The following is a 25380-nucleotide window of genomic DNA, read 5'->3' on the forward strand; positions in this document are numbered from 1 at the left end:
TCAAAAATCTCCAGTGGCTACCAATCAACCTACACATCAGGCAGAAACTCCTCACCCTGGGCTTCAAGGCTGTCCATCACCTCGCCCCCTCCTACCTCACCTCCTTTCTCTCCTTCTCCAGCCCAGCCCGCACCCTCCGCTCCTCCGCTTTTAATCTCCTCACCGTGCCTCATTCTCGCCCATCCCGCCATTGACCCCCGGCCCACGTCTTCCCCCTGGCCTGGAATGCCCTCCGTCCACACACCCACCAAGCTAGCTCTCTTCCTCCCTTCAAAGCCCTACTGAGAGCTCACCTCCTCCAGGAGGCCTTCCCAGACTGAGCCCCCTCCTTCCTCTCCCCCTCATCTCCCTCCCCATCCCCCCAACCTTACCTCCTTCCCCTCCCCACTGCACCTGTATATATGTATATATGTTTGTACAAATTCATTACTCTATTTTACCTGTACATATTTATTCTATTTATTTTATTTTGTTAATATGTTTTGTTGTCTGTCTCCCCCTTCTAGACTGTGAGCCCGCTGTTGGGTAGGGACCATCTCTAGATGTTGCCAACTTGGACTTCCCAAGCACTTAGTACAGTGCTCTGCACACAGTAAGTGCTCAATAAACACGATTGAATGAATGAATGAATTAATTAATTAAAGCAACTCCCCCTAGCCCCCCCACCAACACACACACACACCCCCACACACACACTCACTCACTCACTCACTCACTCACTCACTCACTCACTCACTCTTTCCTCCCATTAGGAGGCCAAGTACCCAGCTTTCCTTACACCACAGGTGAAGGTGGGGCTTTTCCTTTTTTCCCTGAATGATTCAGATTCTTTTTTTTTTTTTAATTTTCCCGAGCCTGTGGAGACCCCTTTCTCCACAGGGAAGCAGCTTGGCTCAGTGGAAAGAGCACAGGCTTGGGAGTCAGAGGTCATGGGTTCTAATCCCTGCCCCGCTGCTTGTCAGCTGTGTGACTTTGGGCAAATCACTTAACTTCTCTGTGCCTCAGTTACCTCATCTGTAAAATGGGGATTAATACTGTGAGCCCCACTTGGGACAATCTGATCACCTTGTATCCTCCCCAGCGCATTAGAACAGTGCTTTGCACATAGTAAGTGCTTAACAAATGCCATTATTATTATCCCAGGTCCGTGGAGACCCCTTTCTCACTTTCTCAGCCCACGACGCCCCCCTCCACTTTTCTCCCACTACTCAGCTTTCCTTACACCACAGGTGAAGGTGGGGCTTTTTCTTTTTTCCCTGAATGATCCAGGTTTTTTTTTTAATTTTCCCATGCCCGTGGAGATCCCTTTCTCACTTTCTCAGCCCACGGCGGCCCCCTCCACTTTTCTCCCACTACTCAGCTTTCGTTACACCACAGGTGAAGGTGGGGCTTTTTCTTTATTCCCTGAATGATCCAGATTTTTTTAAAAATTTTCCCAGGCCTGTGAAGACCCCTTTCTCACTTTCTTAGCCCGCAACGCCCCCCTCCACTTTTCTCTCACTACTGAGCTTTTGTTACACCACAGGTGAAGGTAGGGCTTTTTCTTTTTTCCCTGAATGATCCAGATTTTTTTTTTTAATTTTCCCAGGCCCGTGGAGACCCCTTTCTCACTTTCTCAGCCCGCGACCCCCGCCTCCACTCTTCTCTCACTATCAGCTTTCGTTACACCACAGGTGAAGGTGGGGCTTTTTCTTTTTTCCCTGAATGATCCAGATTATTTTTTTTAATTTTCCCAGACCCGTGGAGATCCCTTTCTCACTTTCTCAGCCCATGACGCCCCTCTCCACCTTTCTCCCACTACTCAGCTTTCGTTACACCACAGGTGAAGGTGGGACTTTTCTTTTTTCCTTGAATGATCCAGATTTTTAAAAAAATTTTCCCAGGCCTGTGGAGACCCCTTTCTCACTTTCTCAGCCCATGACCCCACCCTCCACTTTTCTCTCACTACTCAGCTTTCCTTACACCACAGGTGAAGATGGGGCTTTTTCTTTTTTCCCTGAATGATCCAGATTTTTTTTTTAATTTTCCCAGGCCCGTGCAGATCCCTTTCTCACTTTCTCAGCCCATGACCCCCACCCTCCCCACCCCTTGAGGTCCCCCCAGGAGAGGGGTCGCCTCGGAATTGCCTCCATGGGGGTGGAAGGGGGTGGGATTTCCCCCGGCCGTGGGAGGAAGAGAAGCAGTGTGGCTCAGTGGAAAGAGCCCGGGCTTTGGAGTCAGAGGTCACGGGTTCAAATCCCAGCTCTGCCAGCTGTCAGCTGTGTAATAATAATAATACTAATAATGTTGGTATTTGTTAAGCGCTTACTATGTGCCAAGCACTGTTCTAAGCACTGGGGTAGATACAAGGTAATGAGGTTGTCCCACGTGGGGCGCTCAGTCTTCATCCTCATTTTACAGATGAAGGAACTGAGGCCCAGAGAACAATAATAATAATGGCATTTATTAAGCTCTTACTATGTGCAAAGCACTGTTCTAAGCGCTGGGGAGGTTACAGGGTGATCAGGTTGTCCCACGGGGGTTGCTCACAGTCTTCATCCTCATTTTACAGATGCGGGAACTGAGGCCCAGAGAAGTTAAGTGACTTGCCCAAGGTCACACAGCTGACAAGTGGCGGAGCAAGGATTTGAACCCATGACCTCTGACTCCAAAGCCCGGGCTCTTTCCACTGAGCCACGCTGTTTCCCGTGCTTCTGTGTGACTTTGGGTAAGTCACTTAACTTCTCTGTGCCTCAGTTACTTCATCGGTGAAATGGGGATTCATTCATTCATTCAATCATTTATTGAGTGCTTAATGTGTGCAGAGCACTGTACTAAGCGCTGGAGAAGTACAAGTACAAGGGATGAAGGCTGTGCCCCGCATGGGACAACCTGATCACCTTGTAATCTCCCCAGCGCTTAGAACAGTGCTTTGCATATAGTAAGCGCTTAATAAATGCCATCATTATTATTATGAATTCATTCAATCGTATTTGTTGAGCACTTACTGTGTGCAGAGCACTGTACTGAGCGCTTGGGAAGTCCAAGTTGGCAACATCTAGAGACGGTCCCTACCCAACAGTGGGCTTACAGTCTAGAAGAATCTATTATGAAGACTGTGAGCCCCAGGTGGGACAACCTGATCACCTTGTATCCCCCCCAGCGCTTAGAACAGTGCTTGGCACATAGTAAGTGGTTAATAAATGCCATCATTCTTATTATGATGAGGAGGGGGCGGCTGGTGAGCCCCCGAGGAGTTGCCCTGCCCACGGCGAGGCCTTTCACAAGAAAGGAGAAGCAGCGTGGCTCAGTGGAAAGAGCCCGGGTTTTGGAGTCACAGGTCATGGGTTCAAATCCTGACTCTGCCAACTGTCAGCTGTGTGACTTTGGGCAAGACACTTAACTTCTCTGTGCCTCAGTTACCTCATCTGTAAAATGGGGGGTTGTACTTCCCAAGCGCTTAGTACAGTGCACTGCACACAGTAAGCGCTCAATAAATACGATTGATTGATTGATTGATTAAGACTGTGAGCCCCCCGTGGGACAACTTGATCACCTTGTAACCTCCCCAGTGCTTAGAAGCAGCGTGGCTCAGTGGAAAGAGCCCGGGCTTTGGAGTCAGAGGTCATGGGTTCGAATCCCGGCTCCACCACCTGTCTGCTGTGTGACCTTGGGCAAGTCACTTCACTTCTCTGGGCCTCAGTTCCCTCATCTGGAAAATGGGGATGAAGACTGTAATCCCCATGTGGGGCAATTTGATTACCTTGTATCTACCCCTTTATTTTGTTAATATGTTTTGTTTTGTTGTCTGTCTCCCCCTTCTACACTGTGAGCCCACTGTTGGGTAGGGACCGTCTCTAGATGTTGCCAACTTGGACTTCCCAAGTGCTTAGTCCAGTGCTCTGCACACAGTAAGCGCTCAATAAACACGATTGATTCAAGGCCCTACTGAGAGCTCACCTCCTCCAGGAGGCCTTCCCAGACTGAGCCCCTTCCTTCCTCTCCCCCTCGTCCCCCTCTCCATCCCCCCCATCATGCATCCTTCCCTTCCCCACTGCACCTGTATATATGTATATATGTTTGTACATATTTGTTACTCTATTTATTTATTTATTTATTTTACTTGTACATATCTATTCTATTTATTTTATTTTGTTAGTTTGGTTTTGTTCTCTGTCTCCCCCTTTTAGACTGTGAGCCCACTGTTGGGTAGGGACTGTCTCTATATGTTGCCAACTTGTACTTCCCAAGCGCTTAGTCCAGTGCTCTGCACACAGTAAGCGCTCAATAAATACGATTGATTGATTGATTGGAACAGTGCTCAGTGGAATGAGCATGGGCTTTGGAGTTAGAGGTCATGGGTTCAAATCCCAGCTCCGCCACTTGTCAGCTGTGTGGCTTGGGGCAAGTCACTTAACTTCTCTGGGCCTCAGTTACCTCATCGGTAAAATGGGGATTAAGACTGTGAGCCCCACGTGGGACAACCTGATCACCTTGTAGCCTCCCCAGCGCTTAGAACAGTGCTTTGCGCATAGTAAGCGCTTAATAAATGCCATTAAAAAAAAACAGTGCTTGGCACATAGTGAGCGCTTAACAAATACCAACATGATTGGTATTCGGTATTTGGTATTTGGTATTTGGTATTTGCTGAGCACTGTATTAACAATAATACTACTAAACGCTGGGAGCAGTGCTTTGCACATAGTAAGCACTTAATAACTGCCATCATCATTATTAGTAGTAGTAATAATAATAATGATGGCATTTATTAAACGCTTACTATGTGCAAAGCGGTGTAATAATAATAATGATGATGGCATGATTGGTATCTCCCCCTTTTAGACTGTGAGCCCACTGTTGGGTAGGGACTGTCTCTATATGTTGCCAATTTGTACTTCCCAAGCGCTTAGTCCAGTGCTCTGCACACCGTAAGCGCTCAATAAATATGATTGATGATGATGATGATTATTCTTAACAGTGCTTTGCACACAGTAAGCGCTTAACAAATGCCATTTAAAGAAAAAAAAAAGAAGGGGAAATGGGCGGGAGAGGGGGCGTGGCAGGGGTGGCTACCGAGGCGGACCCACCGAGCCCATCCGGGCGGCCAGTACGTCTCCGGCCTGGCCCCATGGACACCTTCTGCGGCCGGGGAGAGCTCGGCTCCCAGCTGTGGGTAAGGACCGGCTTGGCACCCGGGGGGGGACCGCGGGCCTGGGCAAGTGGGCAGGCCGGTGGCTGCCCAGCTGGGTGACTTTGGGCAAGTCGTTTCACTTCTCTGTGCCTCAGTTCCCTCATATGTTGCCAATTTGTACTTCCCAAGCGCTTAGTACGGTGCTCTGCACACAGTAAGCGCTCAATAAATACGATTGATGATGATGATGATCTGGAAAATGGGAATTAAGACCGAGCCCCTCATGGGCCAACCTGATCACCTTGTAACCTCCCCAGCGCTTAGAACAGTGCTTTGCACATAGTAACCGCTTTCATAAATGCCTCAGTTCCCTCATCTGGAAAATGGGGACTAAGACTGAGCCCCCCACGGGCCAACCTGATCACCTTGTAACCTCCCCAGCGCTTAGAACAGTGCTTTGCACCTAGTTACCACTTTAATAAATGCCTCAATTCTCTCATCTGGAAAATGGGGACTAAGACTGAGCCCCTCATGGGCCAACCTGATCACCTTGTAACCTCCCCAGCGCTTAGAACAGTGCTTCGCACAGAGTAACTGCTTTAATAAATGCCTCAATTCCCTCATCTGTAAAATGGGGGCTGAGACTGTGGGCCAACCTGATCACCTTGTAACCTCCCCAGCGCTTAGAACAGTGCTTTGCACATACTAACCGCTTTAATAAATGCCTCAATTCCCTCATCTGGAAAATGGGGACTAAGACTGGGCCCCTCATGGGCCAACCTGATCACCTTGTAACCTCCCCAGCGCTTAGAACAGTGCTTTGCACATAGTGAGCCCTTTAATAAATGCCTCAATTCCCTCATCTGGAAAATGGGGACTAAGACTGAGCCCCTCATGGGCCAACCTGATCACCTTGTAACGTCCCCAGCGCTTAGAACAGTGCTTTGCACATAGTAACTGCTTTAATAAATGCCTCAATTCCCTCATCTGGAAAATGGGGATTAAGACTGAGCCCCACATGGGACAACCTGATCACTTTGTAACCTCCCCAGCGCTTAGAACAGTGCTTTGCACATAGTAACCACTTTAATAAATGCCTCAATTCCCTCATCTGGAAAATGGGGACTAAGACTGAGCCCCCCACGGGCCAACCTGATCACCTTGTAACCTCCCCAGCGCTTAGAACAGTGCTTTGCACGTAGTAACCGCTTTAATAAATGTTATTATTATTATTATTATTATCCTTGCCCCGGACACCACAGGTTCCGAGCCCGCGGCTCACTTTCAATCGGCTTAATTCAGCGCCCACTGGGTGCAAAGCACTATATTAATAATAATAGGAGAAGCAGCGTGGCTCAGTGGAAAGAGCCCGGGCTTTGGAGTCAGAGGTCATGGGTTCGAATCCCGACTCTGCCACTTGTCAGCTGGGTGACTTTGAGCAAGTCACTTCACTTCTCTGGGCCTCAGTTCCCTCATCTGGAAAATGGGGATTAAGACTGAGCCCCACATGGGCCAACCTGATCACCTTGTAACCTCCCCAGCGCTTAGAACAGTGCTTTGCACATAGTAACCACTTTAATAAATGTTATTATTATTATTATTATTATTATTATTATTACCCTTGCCCCAGACACCGCGGGTTCTGAGCCCGCGGCTCACTTTCAATCGGCTTAATTCAGCGCCCACTTAGTGCAAAGCACTATATTAATAGGAGAAGCAGCGTGCCTCAGTGGAAAGAGCCCGGGCTTTGGAGTCAGAGGTCTTGGGTTCGAATCCTGGCTCTGCCACTTGTCAGCTGGGTGACTTTGGGCAAGTCACTTCTCTGGGCCTCAGTTCCCTCATCTGGAAAATGGGGATTGACTGTGAGCCCCCGCGTGGGACAGCCTGATCACGTTGTAAACTCTCCAGTGCTTAGAACAGTGCTTTGCACATAGTAAGCGCTTAATAAATGCCACCATCATTATTATTATTAGTACTGATTCAGCGCCCACTGGGTGCCAAGCACGGTGCTGAGCACTGTATTAACAATAATAATACTAAATGCTGGGAACAGTGCTTTGCACATAGTAAGTGCTTAATAAATGCCATCATCATTATTAGTAGTAGTAATAATAATAATGATGGCATTTATTAAACGCTTACTATGTGCAAAGCAGTGTAATAATAATAATGATGATGGCATTTATTAAGGGCTTACTATGTGCAAAGGACTGTTCTAAGCGCTGGGTAATACCACTGGTGGGTAGGGACCGTCTCTATATGTTGCCAACTTGAACTTCCCAAGCGCTTAATACAGGGCTCTGCACACAGTAAGCGCTCAATAAATACGATTGAATGAATGAATGAATAATTATGATGGCATTTATTAAGCGCTTACATGTGCAAAGCACTGTTCTAAGCACTGGGTAATAATAATAATGATGATGACATTTATTAAGCGCTTACTATGTGCTAAGCACTGTTCTAAGCGCTGGGTAATAATAATAATGATGACGGCATTTATTAAGCGCTTACTATGTGCAAAGCACTGTTCTAAGTGCTGGGGAGGTTACAAGCAGCATGCTGGTGCTTAACAAATACCATTATTATTATTATTATTCACCCCACCACCTACGACTCTCAGCCCGGGCTTGGGAGCAGGTGGACTGCCCACCCCTCCGGCCGCTCCTGAGAATAATAATAATAATAATAATGGCATTTGTTAAGCACTTACTATGTGCAAAGCACTGTTCTAAGCGCTGGGGCGATAGAAGGTGATCAGGTTGTCCCACGTGGGGCTCAGTGGAAAGAGCCCGGGCTTTGGAGTCAGAGGTCATGGGTTCAAATCCCAGCTCCGCCAATTGTCAGCTGGGTGACATTGGGCAAGTCACTTAACTTCTCTGGGCCTCAGTGACCTCATCTGTAGAATGGGGATTGACTGTGAGCCCCCCGTGGGACAACCTGATCACCTTGTTACCTCCCCAGCGCTTAGAACAGTGCTTTGCACATAGTAAGCGCTTAATAAAGGCCATTATTATTATTACAAGATGATCAGGTTCTCCCATGTGGGGCTCACAGTCTTAATCCCCATTTTATTAGAGAAGCAGCAGTGGCTCAGTGGAAAGAGCCTGGGTTTAGGAGTCAGGTTATGGGTTCTAATTCCGGCTCTGCCACATGTCTGCTGTGTGACCTTGGGCAAGTCACTTAACTTCTCTGAGCCTCAGTTACCTCCTCTTTAAAATGGGGGTGAAGACTGTGAGCCCCACGTGGGACAACCTGATCACCTTCTATTGCCCCATTGCTTAGAACAGTGCTTCGCACATAGTAAGCACTTAGCAAATGCCATTGTTATTATTATTATTATTATTCTCGGGAGCGGCCGGAGGGGCGGGCAGTCCACCTGCTCCCAAACCTGGGCTGAGAGTCATGGGTGGTGGGATGAATAATAATAATAATAATGGTATTTGTTAAGCGCTTACTAGGTGCCAAGCACTGTTCTAAGCGCTGGGAGAGATACACGTTTATCAGGTAGAGAAGCAGCGTGGCTCAGTGGAAAGAGCCCGGGCTTTGGAGTCAGAGGTCACGGGTTCAAATCCCAGCTCCGCCAATGGTCGCTGTGTGACTTTGGGCGAGTCACTTCAGTTCTCTGGGCCTCAGTTCCCTCATCTGTAAAATGGGGATGAAGACTGTGAGCCCCCGTGGGACAACCTGATCACCTTGTAACCTCCCCAGCGCTTAGAACAGTGCTTTGCACATAGTAAGCGCTTAATAAAAACCGTCCTTATTATTATTATTAGGTTGTCCCACGTGGGGCTCACAGACCCTCGCCCAGCCCTAATCGGTGGCCCAGGGCCACCTGCTAGGGGAGACAACCCTCGCCACCCCTGACCGGCCCAAAGGTCTGTGGCACAGTGGGGGGTTGGTGGGGGCAGCGAGCTGGACCTGAGCTTCCAGCAAAAATTCATAGGCCACTTGAGCTGACCTGGCCAGCGTCAGGCCCCCCGCACCGCCCATCTGGCTCCCCCTCGACCTGGAGTGACCCCTTTGAAAGTGAACTCTGAGCCTCCTCATTTGGGTTTGAAGGAAAGAAAGCAGAAAGTTTACATCGGATTGTTGCCATGGAAACTCCTGCTGCTCTGCCGTGAGTTTGTGGGGGGGGGGGCGGTGAGGGACTTGAGGTGAGTGGGGGAAATCCGCCAGAAAGGCCTGTTTTACGGGCTTTCCCCTTCAACCTAATCCACACCTACTTCCCTATCGCCCATCAGTGCTGGGGCTCGGCTGAATGGCTGAAGAGATCCTGCTGTCAGCTGATTTTCTGTAGCTGTGCCCTCCTCCCGTACACCCCAACAACACGCCTTCACCTCCTGGGCAGGTCGACCAGACAGCCACCCCTGTCAGTGATGTAGTGAACAGGTCCTGGAGCCCATCACCTCAGCTTCGGAGTCTAAAGTTAGGCACAGCTAAGAGGAAATTGGGCAGGGCCCAGAAGAAATGGGGCAGTGGGCGAAGTAGAATTTGAATAAGCTGCGTCTGCCCCGGTGCCCTGACGCCCTTCTCTACCCCTGCCCGTCTGTCACGGAGCTGCGTTGGACCTCTGCCGCTCTCCGACCTTCCACGGCTGCTTCCCTTTAGTTCTGCTGACCGCAAACAAAATCTTATGGAAATGTGGGGTGTGTGAGTGTGCGTGTGCTTGCATGTGTGTGCGTATGTGCCTGGTTTTATATGTGGCACGTGTTTAGAGACAGGTCCACCCAAAACCTAAGGGGCTGGAGGGGGTCTGAAGGACGGGGGCGGACCGGGAACTGGCCTGCCCGTGGGGATCAGATTGTCCAGGTTAAGGTGCATTGGATGAAGTGGCGAGGTGTTTGTGGAGAAACTGAGGCACCGAGAGGGTGAATCACTTGGCCAAGGCCTTCTGTGGAGAAGGAGGAGGCAGGGAACTGAAGGCCAGAGCACTGGCCACTAATCTCCTCACTGTACCTCGCTCTCGCCTGTCCCGCCATCGACCCCCGGCCCACGTCATCCCCCGGGCCTGGAATGCCCTCCCTCTGCCCATCCGCCAAGCTAGCTCTCTTCCTCCCTTCAAGGCCCTGCTGAGAGCTCACCTCCTCCAGGAGGCCTTCCCAGACTGAGCCCCTTCTTTCCTCTCCCCCTCGTCCCCCTCTCCATCCCCCCGTCTTACCTCCTTCCCTTCCCCACAGCACCTGTATATATGTATATATGGTTGTACATATTTATTACTCTATTTATTTATTTATTTATTTATTTTACTTGTACATTTCTATCCTACTTATTTTATTTTGTTGGTATATTTGGTTCTGTTCTCTGTCTCCCCCTTTTAGACTGTGAGCCCACTGTTGGGTAGGGACTGTCTCTATGTGATGCCAATTTGTACTTCCCAAGCGCTTAGTACAGTGCTCTGCACATAGTAAGCGCTCAATAAATACGATTGATTGATTGATTGATTGGCCTGGGTGGCCACAGTAGCCCAAGGCTGGTTGGAGGAGTGAGTTGGGGCTGGGGGTGACGGAGAGAAATGATTTTTGATTCAGCAAGAAAGCTTTCCCCTTTGGCTTCAGCTTCCAGGCAAGTCAGGGCATCGGAGCTCAGTGGTCTCTCAGGGTCAAGCTCCAGTTTGGGATAGGAAAAAGGAGGGCACTGGCCACAAGGAGGGAAAGGTCGAGCTTGCTGCCCAGATTCCCGGACAGGGAGGTGCAGAATTGTTGGGAGGGGGTGGGGGGAGCGGACCCGATCCCTGCCTTTCCTTCCCTTCCGTGTTGCGGCAGGTCAGAGCCGAGGACACTAAGAGAGTACACATCCTCACGGCCTGCCTGCCTGAGCCCCAGAAATCAGCCTGAGTCCAAAGAATTCAGATGGCATAGCCCAGGCATTGAGTACTTGGGGGTTTTGGCCAGCAGGGAAGGGAGCTTGGCCCGAATCATCCAGAGAACAGGTCCGGTCGCCTGCTGGCGAGTGAATATTCGGGTGATGGAGAAGGAGCCGGAGCTAACGGGGTGAAGGTAAAGGGCCAAAGGAGCTGTGGGGCACAGTTGACGCCTGTGACGAGGAAGTCCCTGTGCCTTTTAGGCGGGATCCTAGCCAGGCCTGGAGATGGAGTCTGTTGGGGATGAGTTTCGTTCGTTCATTCGTTCAATTGTATTTATTGAGCGCTTACTGTGTGCAGAGCACTGTACTAAGCGCTTGGGAAGCACAAGTCGGCAAGTCGGAGTTTGCAGGGAGGGAAGAGCTGGTAGCCAGGGGCAAGGGTGCAGATTTGGGATGAATGTCTCTGCTTCTCTGGAGACCAGTGCTCCTCAGAGCCCACTTCTCTGTTCTCCCATTGAACCGTTCCTCAAACCTACTCCCCCCACCCAGCACCCCCTTCCACCCCCGTCTTGGCTGCCCAGATGGATGGATAGAGAAGCAGCGTGGCTCAGTGGAAAGAGCCCGGGCCTTGGAGTCAGAGGTCATGGGTTCAAATCCCGGCTCTGCCAGTTGTCAGCTGTGTGACTTTAGGCAAGTCACTTCACTTCTCTGTGCCTCAGTTACCTCATCTGTAAAATGGGGATTAAGACTGTGAGCCCCCCGTGGGACAACCTGATCACCTTGTTCTGAGCTCTCCAGAGCTCAGAACAGTGCTTTGCACATAGTAAGTGCTTAATAAATGCCATCATTATTATTATTATTTTCAACACAAGGCCTGCCGAAGGGCAGCTGGCGATGGGCCCCCATCTCTACCCACGCCCTCCCCAGCAACTGTTTCCCCTCTGCGCCCTGCTCTGAGCTGCTGTGGGCTCAGTCTGTTCGTTTTGGGGTTTTTGTTTTTTTATGGTACTGATTCAGCACTTCCTGTGTGCCTGGCCTCTGCTCAGCATTGAGCTGGATACAAGATAATCAGATCAGATACAGTTCCTGACCCCCTGGGGGTTCGCATTCTAAAAGGGAGAGAGCAGATAAGATAGCTCATCCCCTTTATAAAGAGGAGGAAACTGTGGCCCAGTGTGGTTTTGACTTGCCCAAAGTCACACAGCAGATGATGATGATGATGGTATTTGTTAAGCGCTTACTATGTGCAAAGCACTGTTCTAAGCGCTGGGAGGCTACAAGGTGATCAGGTTGTCCCATGGGGGGCTCACAGCCTTAATCCCCATTTTACAGATGAGGGAACTGAGGCACAGAGAAGTGAAGTGACTTGCCCAAGGTCACAAAGCTGACAATTGGCAGAGCCGGGATTTGAACCCAAGACCTCTGACTCCAAAGCCCAGGCTCTTTCCACTGAGCCATCATAGCAGAGCTGGGGCTTGAACCCTGGCGTCCTGGCTCCCAGCCCCAGCTCTCTCATTCATTCATTTATTCATTCAATCGTATTTATTGAGCGCTTACTGTGTCCACAGCACTGTACCAAGCGCTTGGGAAGTACAAGTTTATTTATTAATTTTACTTGTACATATCTATTCTATTTATTTTATTTTGTTAGTATGTTTGGTTTTGTTCTCTGTCTCCCCCTTTTAGACTGTGAGCCCACTATTGAGTAGGGACCGTCTCTATATCATCATCATCAGTCGTATTTATTGAGCGCTTACTATGTGCAGAACACTGTACTAAGCGCTTGGGAAGTACAAATTGGCAACATATAGAGACAGTCCCTACCCAACAGTGGGCTCACAGTCTAAAAGGGGGAGACAGAGAACAAAACCAAACATACTAACAAAATAAAATAAATAGAATAGATATATACAAATAAAATAAATAAATAAATAAATATGTTGCCAACTTGTAATTCCCAAGCGCTTAGTACAGTGCTCTGCACACAGTAAGCGCTCAGTAAAAACGATTGATAAATGATACAAGTTGGCAACATATAGAGACGGTCCCCACCCAACAGCGGGCTCACAGTCTAGAAGGGGGAGACAGACGACCAAACAAAACATATTAAAAAAAATAAAATAAAGAGAATAGTAAATATGTACAACTAAAATAGAGTAATAAATCTGTACAAACATATATACAGGTGCCTTGGAGAGGGGAAGGAGGTGAGGGGGAGAGGAAGGAGGGGGCTCAGTCTGGGAAGGCCTCTTGGAGGAAGTGAGCTCTCAGTAGGGCTTTGTACCAATGACAGCTCCTGTCATGCGCCTTGGCGTGTCCCTCGGTCATGTCTGGCCCTGTGGCGAGATGAGGGAAAGTGGCAAGGAGGCTCTGGGCACAAAGACCTCTAGGTGTTGTAGTCTGATGCTCATATTAGACAGGGTTCACCTCCTCCCACTGAAAAATCACACTCGACATGCCCCGTGGTAGGCCCCGCAGCCATGGCAGGCCCTGTATCGTGGAGAGGGAGAATGGCATGGTGACTTCTGGGACTTGTGGAGCGATGCTTATTCTACACAGCTTTCACCTCCGTCTACCGAACTATCATTGCCGACATACCCCGCGGGGGAGACGCTGCCGTGTCAGGCCCTGTCCCGTGGAGAAGGACGGTAGCCTAGGGTACATCACCTCTCGGTGTCCTACTGCCGCCCTAGGAGAGCGGCAGGGTGAGGGTCCATCCCTCCTGGCCGGGCTGGGATGCCACCCAGAACCAGAGGGGTCCAGTCCTCTCCCCCACCTCCGGATCGAGAGCTCACGGATTTCTTCTGCCTGTCCTCGACCTCCACTTCCCGGTGTCTTTTGGATGTCGGGACGGTGAGCTCCTCGAGGGCAGGGATCTGGCTCCTTTTTAAAACTGAAAATAGAAATAAAATGGTATCTGTAAAGCGCTTAGCATGTGCCAGGCATTGTACCAAGTCCTGGGATAGATACAAGATAATCAGGTTGGACACGGTTCGTGTTCGTTCGTTCAATCGTATTTATTGAGCGCTTACTGTGTGCAGAGCACTGTACTAAGCGCTTGCGAAGTACAAGTTGGCAACATATAGAGACGGTCCCTACCCATGTCCCACATGGGGCACACAGTATGGCGAAGTGGTTAGAGCATGGTCCTGGGAATCATGAGGTGGTGGGTTCTAATCCCGGCTCTGCTGCCTGTCTGTTCTGTGACCTTGTGTAAGTCACTTCAGTTCTCTGTGCCTCAGTTACCTCACCTGTAAAATGGGGATTGAGACTCGGAGCCCCATGTGGGACAGGGACTGTATCTAACCCAATTTGCTTGTTTCCACCCAGTGCTTAGTCCAGTGTCTGGCGCACAGGAAGCACTTAACAAATACCCCAATTATTCTTAATGCCCATTTTGCAGATGAGGGAACTCAGGGCCAGAGAAATGAAGTGACTTGCCCAAAGTCATGCAGCAGACTAGTGGCTGTGCCGGCATTAGAACCCAAGTCCTCCTGACTCATTCATTCAGTTGTATTTATTGAGAGCTAACTGTGGGCAGAGCACTATACTAAGCACTTGGGAGAATATGACATAATAGTAAACAGACACATTCCCTGCCCCCAACAATAATAATAATAATAATAATAATAATAATGATAATAATAATGGCATTTATTAAGCGCTTACTATGTGCAAAGCACTGTTCTAAGCTTACACCTGCGTTTTATCCTCTAAGCCACACTGCTTCTGTTGTATTTATGTCTGCCAAGTACTCAGTGTGAAGGAGTTATGGAGGGGAAGGATGTGAACAAGGGGTCATAGGCGGGAGAGGTGAGAGAGAGCGAGCGAGTGCTCAGAGGTTGGTTTCGACCAACTTGAACTCTCCCAAGCATTTAGTATAGTGTTCTGCGCCCGGTAATTGCTCAATAAATACCATTGAATTATTGATTGATGAGGTGACTTTGGAGGGAACAGTGAATGTGAGCTGGGGAGTGGTCCCACTGTTGGGTAGGGACTGTCTCTATAATGTTGCCAACTTGTACTTCCCAAGCGCTTAGTACAGTGCTCTGCACACAGTAAGCGCTCAATAAATACGATTGATTGATTGATTGAGTGGTCTCGAGTTCCCGAGCAATGAGGAAGAGAGAAATGGGTGTCATTAGGAAGCCACTGTGGGATGTGGCGGCAGCGTTATGCAGTCTGCATGCTGTCTTGGGTAGATGATCCAAGCAGGTGCCTGTAGGCTGGACTGGACAGGGGAGAGGCTGATTCAGTAATCCAGTCAATCAATCAATCAATCAATCGTATTTATTGAGCACTTACTGTGTGCAGAGCACTGTACTAAACGCTTGGGAAGTCCAAGTTGGCAACATATAGAGACGGTCCCTACCCAACAGTGGGCTCACAGTCTAGAAGGCGAGGTAAGAGGAGGGCTTGGAGCATGGCAGTGGTTGCTGTTTGCACAGAGAGGATAGGGCAGATCTGAGAAATTTTGCCCGCGATGTGGACTGAAGATGGGAGGTGATAGGCAGTGAGGAGTCAAGGATGAACCCGGGCTGGGGGTTTGGGGGGCGGGAGGGAAAATCCATTGTTGCTGGTGTGGAAAAAACCTGGGGAGGGAGTTAGGTCCAGCCCACACCAAAAATCCTCCCCCTTCCCCAACAGGATGGGCACTTCCATCCTCAGAGAATCAAATTGGGTCCTAGGGGGCTGGATGGACAGTGCAGGGGGGTTGCAACTAATAATAATAATAATGTTGGTATTTGTTAAGCGCTTACTAGGTACCAAGCACTGTTCTAAGCGTTGGAGAAGCAGCGTGGCTCAGTGGAAAGAGCCCGGGCTTTGGAGTCAGAGGTCGTGGGTTCAAATCCCGGCTCTGCCACTAGTCAGCTGTGTGACTTTGGGCAAAGTCACTTAACTTCTCTGGGCCTCAGTTCCCTCATCTGTAAAATGGGGATGAAGACTGTGAGCCCCACGCGGGACAACCTGATTACCTTGTATCCACCCCAGCGCTAGTAACCTGCAACAATGCTTAATCCCCTTTTCATTAATCAGTGGTATTTATGAGAAGCAGCTTGGCCTAGTGGATAAAAGCACAGCCCTGGGAGTCAGAAGGACCTGCGTTCTAATCCTGCTCCGCCATGTCTGCTGTGTGATGTTGGGCAAGTCATTTAACCACTCAGTGCCCCAGTTACCCCATCTGTAAAATGGGGATTAAGATTGTGACGCCTATGTGGGACAGGGACTGTGTCCAGCCTAACTGGCTGTTTTTACCCCAGCGCTTAGTACGGTGCCTGCCACATAGCAAATGCTTAACAAATACCATAAAATAAATAAATAAAATAAAGTTAGCACTTTGTGCAAAGCACAGTACTAAGCACTTGGGAGAGTACAGTACATTAGAGCCGGTACCCATGTTCCCTGCCCACAAGGAGCTAACAGTCTGAAAGAGGAGAAAGATGTTAAAATAAATTACGGAAATGTATGTGTGTAAGTGGGGTGAATAAAGGGTACAAATCCAAGTGCAAGCGCGACACAGTAGGAGAAATGAGGGGCCTAGTCTGGTTAGGCCTCTTGGAAGATTTAATAATATAATAATAATGGCATTTGTTAAGCGCTTACTATGTGCAAAGCACTGTTCTAAGCGCCGGGGAGGATACAAGGTGATCAGGTTGTCCCACGTGGGGCTCATCCCCATTTTACAGATGAGGTGACTGAGGCGCAGAGAAGTTTCGTGACTCGCCCAAAGTCACACAGCCGACAGTTGGCGGAGTCGGGATTTGAACCCGTGACCTCTGACTCCCAAACCCGTGCTCTTTCCACTGAGCCACGCTGCTTCCCTACTATTTTAATAAGGCTTTGAAAACGGGGGAGTGGTGGTCTATCAGATGTATTCATTCAATCGTATTTATTGAGTGCTTACTGTGTGCATAGCACTGTACTAAGCGCTTGGGAAGTACGATTAGATATGAAGGGGGAGGGAGTTCTGGGCCAGAGGGAGGATGTGGACCGGGGCTGGTGGTGAGGTAGACTCGAGGTGATGATTATGGTGTTTGTTAAGCGCTTACTATGTGCTGAGCACTGTTCTAAGTGCTGGAGTAGATACGGGGTAGTCAGGTTGTCCCACGTGGGGCCCACACTTTTTCCCCATTTTACAGATGAGGTAACTGAGGCACAGAGAAGTTAAGTGACTTGCCCAAGGTCACACAGCAAGCAAGTGCGCTTAGTGAAAAGAACATGGGCTTTGGAATCAGAGGTCATGGGTTTGAATCCCGACTCATCATCATCAATCGTATTTATTGAGCACTTACTATGTGCAGAGCACTGTACTAAGCGCTTGACTCCACCGCATGTCTGCTGTATGACCTTGGGCAAGTCACTTAACTTCTCTGAGCCTCAGTGACCTCATCTGTAAAATGGGGATTAAGACTGCGAGCCCCCCCGTGGGACAACCTGATCACCTTATAACCTCCCCAACGCTTAGAACAGTGCTTTGCACATAGTAAGTGCTTAATAAATGTCATCATTATTATTATTATTATTTGGAGTCAGAGGTCATGGGTTCGAATCCCAACTCCGCCGCATGTCTGCTGCGTGACCTTGGGCAAGTCACTTAACTTCTCTGAGCCTCAGTGACCTCATCTGTAAAATGGGGATTAAGACTGTGAGCCCCCCGTGGGACAACCTGATCACCTTGTAACCTCCCCAATGCTTAGAACAGTGCTTTGCACATAGTAAGCGCTTAATAAATGTCATCATTATTATTATTATTATTATTTGGAGTCAGAGGTCATGGGTTCGCATCCCGACTCCACCACATGTCTGCTGCGTGACCTTGGGCAATTACTTAACTTCTCTGAGCCTCAGTGACCTCATCTGTAAAATGGGGATTAAGACTGCGAGCCCCGCCGTGGGACGACCTGATCACCTTGTAACCTCCCCAACGCTTAGAACAGTGCTTTGCACATAGTAAGCACTTAACAAAAGCCATTATTCTTTATTTTTAGTAAGTGGCAGAGGCGGGAGGTGGCAGAGGCAGAGGTTCAGTGAGTTGGTTGGTGTTCGAGGAACAAAGCGGGTGGGCTGGGCTTTAGTAGGAAATCAGAGAGGTAAGATAGGAGGGGGCAAGGTGATTGAGGGCTTTGAAGTCAATAGTAAGGAACTCTGCACACATCAAGTGCTTACTAAATACCATTGATTAATTGATTAAAAGTGGATTTGGCATTGTGCCAGGAGGGCACTGTGAGGGGGCCACTAGTTGAAGCCCCACTGCCCTCACCCCCAGGGTCCAATTTGGCCCTCTGAGAAGGATGGCACTGCCCACCTTGCTGTGGGGCACTGCATTTGATGTGGAGGTGGATGGACAACCACTGGAGGTTCTTGAGGAGTGGGCAGACCAAGACTGAATTAAAAAAAAAAATCTGGCAGCAGAGTGAAGAATGGACTGGAGTAAGGAAGTAAGGAGGTCAGCAAGGGAGCTGATGCAACAGTCGGGGCAGGATAGGATAAATAATAATAATGGCATTTATGAAGTGCTTACGAGGTGCAAATGCTTTAATCAGAGTAGTGGCAGTGTGTATGGAGGTGTATTTATTGATGTCGTAAAGGTCGAACCTGCAGGATTTGGTGACAGTGAATATGTAGGTTGAATGACAGATGAGTCGAGGATAGTACCCGCTGTTGGGTAGGGACCGTCTCTATATCATCATCAATCGTATTTATTGAGCGCTTACTGTGTGCAGAGCACTGTACTCTATATGTTGCCAACTTGTACTTCCCAGGCGTTTAGCACAGTGCTCTGCACACAGTAAGCTCTCAATAAATATGATTGAATGAATGAATGAATAGTGCCAACATTCTGGGCTTGTGAGTCAGGGAGAACGGTGGTGCTGTCTACAGTGATGGGAAAGTCAGGGGTGGACAGGCTTGAGGGGGGAATCTGAGGAATTTTGTTTTGGACACGTTAAGTTTGAAGTGAAGGCAGGATGTCCAAGTAGAGATGTCCTGGTGGCAGGAGGAAATGAGGAACTGTGACCTCGTGGGGAGGGAACGGGGAAAGGGCAGAGGACTCCCTCTGAAATTGCCTAGCAGCAGGGGTGGGAGCTAGTGTTACTGGCCACTTCTGCTTCCGAGTTTGTGCTGGGGTGGGTGGGTGGAGGGCCCTGGCTAGATTGGACTTGCCTCCTTCATTCCCTCCCTCCTTTCCTCCAAACCGGGGAAGCAGCGTGGCTCAGTGGAAAGAGCCCGGGCTTTGGAGTCCGAGGTCGTGGGTTCAAATCCCGGCTCCGCCAATTGTCAGCTGTGTGACCTTGGGCAAGTCACTTCACTTCTCTGGGCCTCAGTGACCTCATCTGTAAAATGGGGATTAAGACTGGGAGCCCCCCCGTGGGACAACCTGATCACCTTGTATCCTCCCCAGCGCTTAGAACAGTGCTTTACACATAGTAAGCGCTTAACAAATGCCATCATCATCATCATCAGTGTGGCCTAGTGGAAAGAGCACGGGCCTAGGAGCCAGAGGACCCGGGTTCTAATCACCTCTCCACCACGTCATCATCATCAATCGTATTTATTGAGCGCTTACTATGTGCAGAGCACTGTACTAAGCACTTAATAATGTCTGCTGTGTGACCCTGGGCGGGAGACTTCACTTCTCTGTGCCTCAGTTGTCTCACCTGTAAATTGGGGATTAAGACCGTGAGCCCCATGCGGGACAGGGACTGTCCAACCTGATTAGCACGTGTCTATCCCAGCTCTTAGAACACTGCTTGGCACATAGTAAGCACTTAACAAATATTATTCCAGCCCAGCCCCTCACCGGCTTATGGATCAACCCGCCCTCTGTGTGTGCTTGCATGTGTACAGTGTGGTTGGGACTGTGGGCTCCACATCTGCCGGTTAAGTCACATTCATGGTCTATGTGTTGCCAACTTGTACTTCCCAAGCGCTTACTACAGTGCTCTGCACACAGTAAGCGCTCAATAAATACGATTGATGATGATGATGATTCATGGTCCTCAGTGACTTCTACTTTCAGCTCCAACAGTAGCCACACTTGCCTTTCTTCTCCGTATGAGTCAAAACTTCCGATAGTACGTGCTCCAGGGTCTCAGGAAAATCTCTCTGAAGTTTAATCTGAAGAGCGCAGACCTGGGTTCGAACTTTGACTCTATCACTTGTCTGCCGTGTGACCTTGCACAAATCACCTTAGCCTCTCGGTGCCTCAGTTACCTCACCTGTCAAATTAGGATTTCAGACCGTGAGCCCTAAGTCGGACTGTGCCCATCCTGATTAGCTTGTATCTGCTTTTTTTATGGTATTTGTTGAGCTCTCACTCTGTCGCCAGGCACTGTTCCAAGGTCTGGGATGGATATAATCAGGTTGGATACAGTCCATGTCCCACATGGGGCTCACGGTCTTAATCCCCACTTTACAGATGACGTAATGGAGGCACAGAGAAGTCAAGCGACGTGCCAAAGGTCACACAGCAGAGAGGTGGCAGAGCCGGCATTAGAACCCAGGTCCTTCTGACTCCCAGTACACCCTGCTACCCAACCTTAGTACTTAATAAGGGCTTAACAGATGCCATTTAAAAAAATGCCACCTATTGTGGGCTAAACTTGTTCCCTCTGTTCTGTCCCGTAGAGCAGGTAGAGAACCCTCACCTTTTCTGCCCAACATTCTCTTATCTCCCTCCAGTTTCCGGGCGTCTTCCTCTTCTGGTCCCCCCTTCCCTGCCTCTCATCCTCCCCTGAGGTTACAAGGTGATCAGGTTGTCCCACGGGGGGCTCACAGTCTTAATCCCTATTCTACACATGAGGTAACTGAGGCACAGAGAAGTGAAGTGACTTGTCCAAAGTCCAATTGACAGAGCTGGGATTTGAATCCATGACCTCTGACTCCAAAACCCGGGCTCTTTCCTCAGCCTCCCCATGGCCTCCTCTGTCCTGCTCTGTTCATTCATTCATTCAATCGTATTTGTTGAGCGCTTACTGTGTGCAGAGCACTGTACTAAGCGCTTGGGAAGTACAAGTTGGCGACATATAGAGACGGTCCCTACCCAACAGTGGGCTCTGTTGCAGGGCTCGTGTGGGGCTCAGGCTTCTGACTGGGGTGTGATCCCAGGGGATTTTTGCAGGGCCATTCTCGGGCCATGCTGGCCACTGGTCCGGCCTCTGGGAATCCCCACTGCTTGCCCTTCTGCCTGCCTCTCTGCAGGAGCTGCTGAAACACACTTGGCTGTGGGTTGAGCCCCAAAGGAGCAGTAGTTCTGGGACTTAGTAGTTCTGGGCAAGGACTCCTCACCCTGGGCTTCAAGGCTGTCCATCCATCACCTCGCCCCCTCCTACCCCACCTCCCTTCTGTCCTTCTCCAGCCCAGCCCGCACCCTCCGCTCCTCCGCCGCTAATCTCCTCACCGTACCTCGCTCTCGCCCGTCCCGCCATCAACCCCCGGCCCACGTCATCCCCCGGGCCCGGAATGCCCCCAATCCCTCTGCCCATCCGCCAAGCTATCTCTCTTCCTCCCTTCAAGGCCCTGCTGAGAGCTCACCTCCTTCAGGAGGCCTTCCCAGGCTGAGCCCCTTCCTTCCTCTCCCCCTCATCCCCCTCTACATCCCCCCCTTCTTACCTCCTTCCCTTCCCCACAGCACCTGTATAGATGTATATATGTTTGTACATATTTATTACTCTATTTATTTATTTATTTTATTTGTACATATCTATTCTATTTATTTTATTTTGTTAGTATGTTTGGTTTTGTTCTCTGTCTCCCCCTTTTAGACTGTGAGCCCACTGTTGGGTAGGGACTGTATATATTGCCAATTTGTACTTCCCAAGCGCTTAGTACAGTGCTCTGCACATAGTAAGCGCCCAATAAATACGATTGATGATGATGATGATGGCTGGGGCCTGGGCAAGCACTGGGACCAGGGTTGAGAGCAGGCTGGTTTAGGGCCTGGCCCCATGTGCCTTCTCCTCACTTACTAAGGTTTGGGACCAGAACCCCTCTGCCCCCGCCCTGGTTTCTCTGTAGAAAGGGATGAGGGGTGAGCAGGGGACCCCCCACTTTGGAGATTTCTGGACATGGCCAAGATCCCCATCCCACCTCAGCCAAGTGGGTCCACATATTTGCCTGAAAACTTCTGCACATATCTGTGATTTATAGGTAATGTATTTATATTGATGATGATCATGATCAATCAATCAATCAATCATATTTATTGAGCACTTACTGTGTGCAGAGCACTGTACTAAGCGCTTGGGAAGTACAGGTTGGCAACATATAGAGACAGTCCCTACCCAACAGTGGGCTCACAGTCTGATGGCGGCACCTAGATGCCTGAAAACCTCTGCACATATCGGTGATTTATAGGTAATGTGTTTATTTATATTGCTGCTGATGATTCATTCATTCATTCAATCGTATTTATTGAGCGCTTACTGTGTGCAGAGCACTGGACTAAGCGCTTGGGAAGTACAAGTTGGCAACATAGAGAGACGGTCCCTACCCAACAGTGGGCTCACAGGCTAGAAGGGGGAGACAGAGAACAAAATAAAACATATTAACAAAATAAAATGAATAGAATAAATATGTACAAATAAAATAAATAAATAGAATAATAAATACATACAAACATATATACATATATACAGGTGCTGTGGGGAGGGGAAGGAGGTAAGGTGGGGGGGATGGAGAGGGGGAGGAAGGGGAGAAGAGGAAGAGGAGGGGAAAGAGGGGGAGGAGGGGGGGATGATGATGATGATGGCGGCACATAGATGCCTGAAAACCTCTGCACATATCTGTGATTTATAGGTAATTATATTGATGATGATGATGACATTTATTTAGCGCTTACTATGTGCAAAGCACTGTTCTAAGCACTGGGGTGGTTACAAAGTGATCAGATTGCCCCACGGGCAGCTCACAGTCTTAATCCCCGTTTTACATATGAGGTCACTGAGGCACAGAGAAGTGAAGTGACTTGCCCAAAGTCACCCAACTGACAGTTGGCGGAGCCGGGGTTTGAACCCACGATCTCCGACTCCAAAGCCCGGGCTCTTTCCACCGAGCCACGCTGCCTCCTCTAGGTTGTAGGCTCATTGTGGGCAGGGAATGGGTCTGTTTATTGTCATATTGTACTCTCCCAAGCGCTCAGTACGGTGCTTTGCACACAGTAAGCATTCAATAAATATGACTGAATGAACGAATGAAGACGTTTAAAAGAGATGAAGGTGCAAACAGAATCCCAGCCCCTGCCCCAGATGGGTCAAACTGATTCCTTCTCTTTGGGAACACGGGAATAACGGCCCAACACCCCCTTTCCTCCGACTGCCCCCTGCTCTGAAATCAGCAATGCTTGGGGGTGGGAGTGGTGTATGTATGTCAGTCATATTTATTGAGCACTTACTGTGTGCAGAGCAATCAATCAATAGTATTTATTGAGCGCTTACTGTGTGCAGAGCACTGTACTAAGCGCTTGGGAAGTACAAGTTGGCAACATATAGAGACAGGCCCTACCCAACAGTGGGCTCACAGAGCACTGGACTAAGCGCTTGGGAGAGTGCACTGTAACAATAAACAGACTGCCCACGACGAGCTTAGTCTGGAGGGGGAATATCATCATCAATCGTATTTATTGAGCGCTTACTGTGTGCAGAGCACTGTACTAAGCGCTTGGCAAGTACAAGTTGGCAACATATAGAGACAAGCCCCACCCAACAGTGGGCTCACAGAGCACTGGACTAAGCACTTGGGAGAGTGCACTGTAACAATAAACAGACTGCCCATGACGAGCTTAGTCTGGAGGGGGAATATCATCATCAATCGTATTTATTGAGCGCTTACTGTGTGCAGAGCACTGTACTAAGCGCTTGGGAACATATAGAGACAGGCCCTACCCAACAGTGGGCTCACAGAGCACTGGACTAAGCGCTTGGGAGAGTGCACTGTAACAATAAACACATTGCCCACGACGAGCTTAGTCTGGAGGGGGAATATCATCATCAATTGTATTTATGGAGCGCTTACTGTGTGCAGAGCACTGTATTAAGCGCTTGGGAAGTACAAGTTGGCAACATACAGAGACAGGCCCTACCCAACAGTGGGCTCACAGAGCACTGGACTAAGCGCTTGGGAGAGTGAACTGTAACAATAAACGCATTGCCCATGACGAGCTTAGTCTGGAGGGGGAATATCATCATCAATCGTATTTATTGAGCACTTACTGTGTGCAGAGCACTGTACTAAGCGCTTGGGAAGTACAAGTTGGCAACATATAGAGACAGGCCCTACCCAACAGTGGGCTCACAGAGCACTGGACTAAGCGCTTGGGAGAGTGCACTGTAACAATAAACAGACTGCCCACGACGAGCTTAGTCTGGAGGGGGAATATCATCATCAATCGTATTTGTGGAGCGCACTGTACTAAGCGCTTGGGAAGTACAAGTTGGCAACATATAGAGACAGTCCCTACCCAACAGTGGGCTCACAGTCTAAAAGAATATGTGTGTTTTAAGGATTCTCAGGGTCCGTCTCGCCCCCTTCCCGCTCCAAGGCAGGGGAGAAGGGGTGCCCCTTCTCCAGGCCGGTTTGCAGGGGGGTCCCCTGAGTACCCCTCTTCGGCTGCCTTATCTTATCTTCCTCATCTCCCCTCCCACCCGCAGGATTTGTTTATTCAGCCACCTGGAGCCGAGGATGGAGGAAAGGGAGCAAGGGGGTGGGGCTGGCTTTGCACAGGTGTGTGGGCCACCTCTGTTGAAGCCGTAGCTCCTGGCTGGGATCTGCTGCCCTTCCCTATTTTCCCCTTCCCCCTCTCCCAACCCCGCGCCATCGGCTCCGGTTACCCAGGCCCGGGGTTTCTGAAAACCAGCAGGAGGAAGTGAGTCAGGAACTTGGCATGTTAAAGGCCCAAATGAGCCCTCCTCCCTCTCCCCTTCTACTACTGCCTCTCCCTAAATCCCATCCTCTCCCTTTCCCCTTCCCTCCTCCCTCTCCTTGTCCTCCAACCGCACTTTTTTCCCTGGACAGGGGCCCATCCTCTCCCTGAAACCCAGTCTGGCCCTTCCCAGCCCAAGGAAGGGGGCTGGAACTGGGTGGGGGCCACTGGGGTTGCTCGTGAGAATCAATCAATCGTATTTATCGAGCGCTTACTGTGTGCAGAGCACTGGACTAGGCGCTTGGGAAGTCCAAGTTGGCAACATATAGAGACAGCCCCTACCCAACAGTGGGCTCACAGTCTAGAAGGGGGAGACAGAGAACAAAACCAAATGTACTAACAAAATAAAATAAATACAATAGATATGTACAAGTGAAATAAATAGAGTAATAAATATGTACAAACATATATACATATATACAGGTGATGTGGGGAAGGGAAGGAAGTAGCAGCGTGGCTCAGTGGAAAGAGCCCGGGCTTGGAAGTTGGAGGTCATGGGTTCAAATCTCTGCTCTGCCGCTTGTCAGCTGTGTGACTTTGGGTAAGT

General features: G+C 49.4%; 1 protein-coding gene across 1 annotated transcript in view; it reads left to right on the forward strand.

The window, feature by feature from the left end:
* Positions 1-5088: 5088 nt before the first annotated feature.
* ABCC3 (ATP binding cassette subfamily C member 3) overlaps positions 5089-25380 on the forward strand; it is a 52523-nt gene continuing 32231 nt past the window's right edge. The window contains exon 1 of the mRNA XM_038757334.1: positions 5089-5152. Coding sequence (XP_038613262.1) covers positions 5108-5152 — 45 coding nt within the window. The 5' untranslated portion in view covers positions 5089-5107. The remainder of the gene's footprint in view (positions 5153-25380) is intronic.

This window comes from Tachyglossus aculeatus, chromosome 15 (genome assembly GCF_015852505.1).
Source record: "Tachyglossus aculeatus isolate mTacAcu1 chromosome 15, mTacAcu1.pri, whole genome shotgun sequence".
Classification (NCBI taxonomy): Eukaryota; Metazoa; Chordata; class Mammalia; order Monotremata; family Tachyglossidae; genus Tachyglossus; species Tachyglossus aculeatus.